Below are 9,680 nucleotides of genomic sequence, written 5' to 3'. Positions count from 1 at the left end.
TGTGAATATACATACAGACAGTCAATATGTCTTCGGTATAGTCCATGGCTACATGGTGGCATGGGGTAGAAGAGGGTTCACTACCTCAGGGGATCTCCTATCAGACACCAATTAAGAATTCAGGCATTATTGCCTGCCAGTGAACAGCCAAAAGAGGCTGCAGTAATAAAATTTAAAAGGCCATCAAAAGGAGCCAGCAAAAGAGAGTCCAGGTTGGCTAAAATTCAAAGGAAACCAGGCAGCAGACCGAACAGCTCAGAAAGCCCTAGAACAAGAAACCATTGATGAGGCTGCAGTAGCCACTATTGAATTAGCAAAAGAGACTATCCAAATTCAGCAGATACAGGAAGACACCCCGCAGAGAGTAATGGAAACTGTAGGGGGCATTCAAAAGGGAGGATGGTGCCTGGAGGCAAACAGACAAGATGGTAGCACCAGCGTGTATACTGAATACATTGCTTGAACTGCACATGGGCTCTCCCATACAGATAGAGAGGCCATGATAGCAAGCCTAGGTAGAGAGTGGTGGTGGAAGGGAATGGGAAGAGACGTGGTCAAGTACTGCCGCAGATGTATGGTTCGTGCACAACATAATCCAGGAAGACCAATAAAAGTTTAAAATGGGACACCAGCCCAGACCAAGGGGACCCTGAGAACACCTTCAGATAGATAATACAGGGCCACTACCACCTTCCCACGGGAAAACGTACTGCCTGGTCATCAAAGACCAATTCACCTGATGAATAGAAGCATTCCCGACCAAAAGCTGCTCTGCAACCACTGTAGCCAGAATATTAGGGGAGGAGGTAATCCAAATGTGGGGGTTACTCCTCAGATCGACTCTGACCTTCAGGCAAGGTCATGAAGATTGTCTGCCAATCACTCGGCATTAGACGAAAATTTCACATTCCCTATTACCCTAGAGCTCAGGAATGGTAGAGAGAATAAATAGAACGCTCAAAAATATTTTAGCTAAGGCTATGCAGACCTCAGGCAGAACATGGGCTGAGGTGCTGCCAGCCATTCTAATGAAATTAAGAGCCACCACGAAGCAGATAATCGGGCTAACACAATATGAATTAAGGACCGGGTGAGCAATGCAATTGCAGAGACAATAATCACAGGGGGCACCAATGTGGGTCCACTAAAAGACAAAATTCAGCGGTACGTGATAGAATTAAATGTCCATCTGAAAGGGATGCAGAAATCTGTAATTGATAAACAGGACAAAAATGACAAGAAGGGGAACTCAAAATCTTCCCTGAGGTCCCAGCAGCAGGAAGCCATGTGCTGGTGCGAGCATTGCTTGACAAACCAGGCTTTGCTCCAAAGTGGAAAGGGCCATATGGCATGATAATAAGTGGGACTGCGTAGATATTAAAGGAAAAGGCACATGGAAGCACTGGACCCAACTAAAACTGTTTAAACACTCCTGTGACCAAACTAATTACATTGACCATTCCCCAGGTGCAAACAGGAACGGCAGACAAGGTGGTCACCCCGGGGGAGGGGGGGGAGTTGCGGGGGGGGGGGGGGGGGGAGTCTTAAAAACCCAACTGAACAAAACACACAGAAGCATGACTGCACCTCCTGACGAAAACAAAGACTTTGACTGATAACTTTATTTTAACTGCAAAACGTATGTACCTGTGTGTATTTCACTGTGTTTACGTGTCGGGATTTGAAGATAATCTTTTCTATAAAACCTAAGCTTACATGGAAACCAAACTGTAGAATCCTTATTTGTGGCCACCCTGGATGTGTGCAGCTGGGCAGGACCACCACCCCATGCAGTTGGGTCTCCCAGTCTAGGGAAGGGAAAACCCATTTAAAACCCAGTAATTACCCACTCTGTTTTACAGGGCAGGGATGGGGATGCGTTTATGCCCTCGTTCCCAAAAATGACACATGCGTCGAGACACAGTGCACTTACCAGCACTGTACGGTCATGAGGGGACAGTTTACCTGCACCTGCAGCAAGCAAGCATGCTTGAATGTGACCACCGGCAGACAATTCATATATGGTCAGTGCAGTGGCAATCATGGCAGCTCTGCCACATGGCTGAGCTTACCACCCATTCGATACTTACCAGCGGCCGGGGGGTATCCGGGGAGATCAGGGGCGACATGGGTGGACAGACAGATGGAAGGACAGGACAATGTATGTTATCAAGCGGCGAAGGGATGCGTTTATCTATTTAAGAGGACTTATGCAAACCTGTTAACCTGTTCACTGTAGGGACAATTGCACCCCTTACTGTATCATGCCCCAGTGGAAGACATGTTCGGGGAGGATAGTGACCTGCTCCATCAGTCAGGAGTTCTGTGCTGACTGGCTGGTCCCCACCACTTTGGGGTCATTATTGGGATATGGATTCTCTATCTTTGGGGGGGCGCAACAGAGGTCATCAGTGCTAAAAACCAAAATTACCTCGTGTGTGGCCTGACTATCTTCAGCAATAGTACCTCAAAAGCTCTGGAAGCAATTAATACAGAGCTGGCTGAACTCAGACTCTATACATAGTAGACACAGTATGCAGTTGGATTATCAATTAGCACAGCAAATAAGGGTGGGTTTGTACAATTATTGGTGACAATTATATCACCCATGTTATTGATGCCTCTTATAACATTACAGAAGCCATCAAGAATATCCGAGATCAGCTAGATGATTTTCAACAGGGAGCCATAATTGCTGGCTAAATTGGTTGATAGGTAAATCTTGGGGACCCTCTTTGGCACACAGGATAGTTCTCATTGCACTCATGCTGGTATTCTGTATGGGCCTCGAGTGTTTAAAGCTCTGCTGTAAGACGCTACTAACGAGAACTGTACCAGCAGCGAGTGTCACCACAGAAGAGTCCCCGATGAAACTGGCACTCCTTGATATCCCTCAGGAGGAGCTGCTAGAGATGACCTACCTCTACATGTGAATTAGGTGGTCTGCGGGAGATCTCCGAAGTCACCTCCTTGACCACAATGGGGAGAATGGGGAGAAGTGGGAGATGGCACTGGGCAGGGTGACACTAGGCACACGGACACAAAAGATGGCCGCTGAGCCATCAATTGGCCACTTGACACACAAGATGGCTGCCAGAGCACAATATGGAGAGAGACAGCAGAGCAAATACAGACACTACCTGGGGCCACCAAAATGCCAGGACAAATCACTCACAATCTAGTTGATTAGTTTAAGGCAGTTGGGGGACAGAATACACATGATTAACGTATACTGCCTGCCAAAGTGTCTGGATCCAGCCAACACCTCTTATAAAAATGCTAACAGCTTGATACAAACTCAATACAGAGTGATAATAGCCAGGGCTGCAGTAATTGTCCTTCTCAGGAAGAACGATTAGCACCTACTACTACAGCAACAGATGTCCGCACAGACATTGAAACTGACAATGTTTGTGCTGAAACTGACAATGACCACGCTGAAATTAACAAAGGCTGTGCTGGAACTGACAGTGACTGCATCGAAACTATCAAAGATTCTGCAATGTTTACAATAAACAAACCATGTTACAAAGACAATAACCTCATCACTGACATATTGTATTACAAAATGTATAAATGTGTCTTGACATGTGCTCTGGGTTGAGAGAAGACACTCAGCTGACCACTGTGCTGTTGGTGTCTTTCTCTCCCCGGAGGTTCAGTATTTCCTTGTACAATAAACTCTGTCGTGAACCCCGACTCTGACTCCGAGGCTGGTGATTTTTCCCACAACAACTACAAAACATTAGTCATTACTGTGTTGTACCATTGCATTTTTCTCCAGATACAAATCTGATATGTCCAAATCCTTGTTTTCTAATTCTTTATAAAGTTAAAGGAAGAGCATTGTATGCTGTTTAATAATTTACAAAAGTATTCCTCAATCCTTAATGTAAGCATGCCAGATTAATTTATTATTAACCTAAAATAAATAGTGACACAATTTACCAATAAGCTAAGTTATAACAAGTAGCTATAACCTTTGATTTGACTCAACATTTTCACTAACTTTGAAATTGTGTAGTTAGTATCTGAATATGAAACTTCTTTTCATCATTAGTTTTGTGGTTCTCTTTCAAAGCAGTATTGGGCAAGAGCGCACGTAAGTAATTTATTTTATAATTCTTTCAGAAACAAATATGTCATGAGCAATGTGGGAATTTAAATGTTATTTTGCAATTTCTGTGCAGTTTTATAGATCGCTAAAGTTTAATATTCAGTCAGTTGCTACTGCAATAGTACTAGCATCAGTTTTGGTCATAGAATCTTTCATCACGCAGATATTAACTTTAAACTTAATTTTCTAGTCTTCCTTTAACAATACAAAAGTACTTTTCAATACCAATGCTTAACGTTTTTTTTTATTTTTGATGACTACACAATGATCAGGTCTTGTGTACACCTTGAACCAGAATGAAGCAGTATGATTCGAGGTGTTCTGCAATGTAAAAATCTTTTTTATTTTAAATCTTTTTGAATAATAATTATTCATTTGAGCATTAAATTGTCTCAAGGTTTGTTAATCTAAGAATGCCACAGGAGGATGCAACATGCTAAGGTTCAGTAGAAAAGGATTACATTTTTCAATTTTGTTTGACTGCATTTCAGCTTCTCAGTTATTTTTGTAGAAGTCCAATAAAATCCCAAGTGTAAAACAATCAATCTGAACATATTTTCTACATAAATATGCTGGAATGGTGTGATCCCACATCCATGTACATATTTCAATCTTTATTGTATGTTAAACTAAAAGGGTATATTTAGCTTGTATCATAGTTGAATATGATTTTTGGCATATTGTTTGTCTAATTAACAGTATAGTGTCTGATAAACTGAGTTTTACTACCCTTTTTTAGGTACCTTGTTACAGCACCTAAGATCTTTAGAGTAGGAGCAACTGAGAATGTGGTGGTTCAAACATATGGGTATACAGATTCATTACGCATTTCAATCAGTCTAAGAAGCTACCCAGATAGGCGAAAGGTCTTTTCAGAGGGACAAGTTACAATAAATAAAGAAAATGGATTTCAAGCGTCTTTACGTTTGACAGTAAGTCTTTTTTTATGATTTGAATAACTAAAGAATGCTATGACAATCTTTTGTGATACCTCCTTTGAAAACTGGAAAGGAAGATTTGCTTTTAAACATTGCTTTTCATTACCTCATGTTGTCTAAAAGCATTTACAGCCAATGAAAAACATGACTCTTGTAATGCAGAAAATGCAGCAGCCAATTTTTGCATACAAACTCCCACAAACAGCAACAAAATAATGACATGGTAATCTGTTTTACCTTATGACATTGATCAAGGCTAAATATTGGCTAAGACACTTACCCTGATGTTTTATTTTGTAATAGTGCCATGAAATCAAACAGTGTAGCTGAAATCCCGCAATGCGACCTGAACTTCGTAGCTTAGTCACAGCTAATATTTACATGTTATATTCTTGTTGATGTTATTACTGGACCAATCAGATCCTAGACTGAAATCTGATTTGATAGATCGTATTTTGTTCTGTTTTGGTTTTAACAAGGTGGTGTCTGATTGAAACATAGGCAATGTTGCAAATGTGATTTTAACTTGAGAAAATAAGTTTAATTAGCAAGAGAAATTAAGATAAAATAGACTAACCAGGCTATTGCTGTATAACACACATTTGAAGTATTTGATATATGTGGTAACATATAATCCCATTAATTCCCCCCCCTCCCCAAAATTCCTTTACCGATCCCAAAACGTCCCTCTATGGTCCCAAAAGCATCCCTCATACTGTACTTACACCACTGAAAATTTATGTCTCGAAAATCTCAATAGGTTTAATTTAGTTGTAACTTTATCTCTCAGTCTGGAAAAATCTGATAGCCTTTTCCTGGAACTTTCATACACTTCAGTTTAACATTCTCAGCTTGAAATAAACTCTTTAGGCTTTTAACCAAACATTTTGCATCTGAAACTATTATTAGACTCATGGCACTAAGGTAATCTAATTTTACAAATCTAACCATCTCTTCTCTTAAACATTGCTTTACACATCTAGCTTCATCCAATGAAGTTATGAGTGCTTCCTCTAAGCTTAAAAAAAGGCCAGAACTTTCTAACAGAAACCTTGGTGCATTACTGTTTACCTTGTTTATTTATACACTTAACCAAAAATGCTTTAGTTCTCTGAAGGCTACTTCTTTATCAAGTTATTTTAAAATAACTCACCAAAGCTACAAACTACTTTAAAATTAATCATTAAACTCTTCAGACACATCCAACCCATATGTCAGTAATTCAAAATTCAGACGTCCAAATTTAACATAAATGTTATGGCAGAAAATCTTGTTTTAACTAGCACCTTTTCAATTGACGCTCTTGATAAACTGGCAAAAATTCTATAACTCAAATACTACATTCTACCACAATGTCTGAGTATTTATGCTGTAATTAAAGTATAATAATGATTTGTATATCCCTTGCATTATGTTTCTTTAACTTACTGTGTTTTTACATTGATTTTATTAGGAGGTGTGTTGATGTTTTTACATAGATCTTTTGAGGGTTGTTGATGTGTCGAAGATTTGGTCGATCAACGTTTACTATAGTTATACATACCTCTTGACTATCCAGAATATTTAATCAACTGGCACAATCCTAGTCCTGTAGGTGCTAGTTAATAAAAATGTTTGCTGTAGTATGTATCACACACCCTACATCTCAATATGAGGAACTTGTATAATTTGATTTCACATTAATCTGTGCAAGTCTGAACATTCTAATATATCTGAACAGTCACTGATCACTTAGGATTAAATTTGAGTATGATTAATTTAGGAACATTACTTAATGAGGTAATGGTGTTTTGGCAATGGTAAACACTAAAAGAATATATGGATGACTCGCAACAATTGTTCATTCCTGTCTGGCATAAAAATACATTTGGAAAGGAGGCCCAACCATGGCTAACAAGGGAATTAAAATATTCGATCCACAGAAGAGACATATAAATTGGCCAAAAAGAGCAGCTGACTTGAAAATTGGGACCAGTTGAGAATTCAGCAAAGAAGGACAAACGGATTGATTAAAAGAGGAAAATTAAGTATGAGAGTAAGCTTGTGGGCAACATAAAAGTTTCTATTGGTTTTTGAAGAGAAGTAGATTTGTGAAGACATTAGCTCCATTACAGTCAGAAACAAGGGAAGTTAGAATAGGGATCAAAGAGATGGTGGACAAATTAAATACACATTTTGGTTCTGTCTTCACAAAGCAGGACAAATAATGTCCCAAAAATGATGGGGAACACGTCATCTAGTGAGAGGGAGGAACTGATGCATATCAGTATAAATAGGAAAATAGCATTGGGGAAATTGATGGGATTAAAGTCTGATAAATCCCCAGGATCCAATAGTCTACATCCCAGATTACGTAAGGAAATAGCCCGAGAAAGACTGGGTGCATTGCTGGTCATCTTTCAAGATTCTTCAAACTCTGCACCAGTTCATCTGAATTGAAGCATTGCTAATGTAACCTCTTGAGTAAAAAGGAGGTACAGAGAAAACAAGGAATTAAAGGTCGGTTAGCCTGACATCAGCAGTGGAAAAAATACTAGAGTCCATTATGAAAGATTTAAAAGTAGAGTTGGCATGGATTTAAAAAATCCATGCCAAGGGTTCCAGTGGATATTGTTTACTTGATCTTTCAGAAGGCTTTTGATAAGGTCCAACGTATCTTCTTTTTCTAAAAGATTAGGATATAAAATTAAAACTGGGTTTAGAGATAGTGTACTGACATGGATGGAGAACTGGTTGGTAGACAGAAAGCAGACAGTAGGAATATATGGATACTTTTTCAATTGGCAGCCAGTGACATGGGTCAAAGAATTCCCAAGTGTAGCAACAGGCTATTTGGCCCAAGAAGTCCACACAGACCCTCCAAACAGCATCCCACCTTGATCCATTCCCCTTACATTTCCCATGGCTAACAGACCTAACGTACACATCCCTGGACACTATGGACAATTTAGCATGGCCAGTCCGCCTAACTTGCACTTTTTTGGATTGTGCGAGGAAACTGGAGCATTTGGTGAAAACACAGACATGAGAGAACATGAAAACCCCACACAGACAGTCACTGAGGCTGGGATCGAACCCAGTCCCTGGCACTGTGTGGCAGTGGTGCCAACCACTACAAAAAGTGGGTGTCCTTGTACACCAGTCACTGAAAGTAAGCATGCAGGTGCAGAAGGCACTGAAAACACCAGATGGTATGTTGGACTTCATAGTGAGAGGATTCAATACAGAATGTTTTCAAAAAGGAGTTAGATATAATTCTTCAGACTAAAGGAGTCAAAGGGTATGGGAAGAAAGGGTACTGAGTTCAACGATCAGCCATGATTATACTGTGTGGTGCAGCATCCTCAAAAGGTAGAATGATCTACTGTTGTTCTTATTTCCTGTGGTCTTTCATGAGCTGCTGCTTCAAGTTGAATCTGGAAGATTTTGTTTTCTGTTATTGAATCCTTCACTTTATTGGGAGGGGTGCTCTTGAAAGCAGGTCTGCAATATGCATCTGTTTTCGCTGTTTGTGAAATCAAGATGATGTCTTTGCAACCAGAATAATATATCTTGCAGACTCTTTGGAGCAGAAAGTAACAAAAACATCCTTGAAGTGGTTGGACTCAATTGTCACTTTTGTCTTTTCCAGTCAGATATTGATTGAAACATTCCCAAGTAAAACCAATAGCTTACACACAGTCTTAGTCTGGGCATAATGTCAATCTATCTATGCTAGTGACCAAGTTGTGAATGCATCTGGTTGATCTTGCTGCATTAGGGTTGCTCCAAGTCCTGACTCGTTGACATCACATTGCAAGATGACTTCATTATCAATTTCCGCATTGGCATTGTCGTCACTCATTGCTTGATTTTAGTGAATGCTGCATGATGTACCAGTGTCTATCTAACACTTTCTATTGATCTGATGTTCCCACAGCAGTCCAGATTCCACAGTCACAAGTCAAATATGACCTATTGCCTTGACTTAACTAAACTAACTTGTTGTATGGTGTATACCATTTGTCAGTGTCTTCAGTTAGTGTCTATCCAGTTGCCATTTGTACTTTTGTTGACCTTTTTTTTGCCATACATTTGTGTGCAAAATGTTTCAATTTTTTGTAACAACAGTACTATTTTTTCCACTCTGGACACCCCTTTCTTGTCTCTGGCATGATAGTTCTGCAGATTTACGTCCTGCCTTTGAACTTAATTATTCTGTTGGTGTGCCAAGAGTATGCAAGACGTGGCACAACCTTGGCACTTAGTCATAGAGTCATAGAGATGTACAGCATGGAAACAGACCCTTCGGTCCATGCCGACCTGATATCCCAACCCAATTTAGTCCCACCTGCCAGTACCTGGCCTGTATCCCTCCAAACCCTCCCTATTCATATACCCATCCAAATGCCTCTTAAATGTTGCAATTGTACCAGCCACCACATCCTCTGGCAGCTCATTCCATACACGTACCACCCTCTGCGTAAAAAAGTTGCCCCTTAGGTCTCTTTTATATCTTTCCCCGCTCACCCTAAACCTATGCCCTCTAGTTCTGGACTCCCCAACCCCAGGGAAAAGACTTTGTCTATTTATCCTATCCATGCCCCTCATAATTTTGTAAACCTCTATAAGGTCACCCCTCAGCC

At 40.2% G+C, this 9,680-nt stretch overlaps 1 protein-coding gene across 2 annotated transcripts in view; it reads left to right on the top strand.

The window, feature by feature from the left end:
* The first annotated feature begins 3,947 nt into the window (after positions 1–3,947).
* The window catches only part of c5 (complement component 5), a 128,656-nt gene continuing 122,923 nt past the window's right edge, over positions 3,948–9,680 (top strand). For both annotated transcript variants that reach the window (XM_043720297.1, XM_043720299.1), the window contains exons 1-2: positions 3,948–4,102; positions 4,857–5,049. In XM_043720297.1, the coding sequence (XP_043576232.1) occupies positions 4,038–4,102; positions 4,857–5,049 (258 nt within the window). In that variant the 5' untranslated portion in view covers positions 3,948–4,037. The remainder of the gene's footprint in view (positions 4,103–4,856; positions 5,050–9,680) is intronic.

This window comes from Chiloscyllium plagiosum, chromosome 30, assembly GCF_004010195.1.
Source record: "Chiloscyllium plagiosum isolate BGI_BamShark_2017 chromosome 30, ASM401019v2, whole genome shotgun sequence".
NCBI lineage: Eukaryota > Metazoa > Chordata > Chondrichthyes > Orectolobiformes > Hemiscylliidae > Chiloscyllium > Chiloscyllium plagiosum.
Note: the sequence above shows the minus strand (reverse complement) of the source record. Positions and strands in the feature narration are given on the sequence as shown.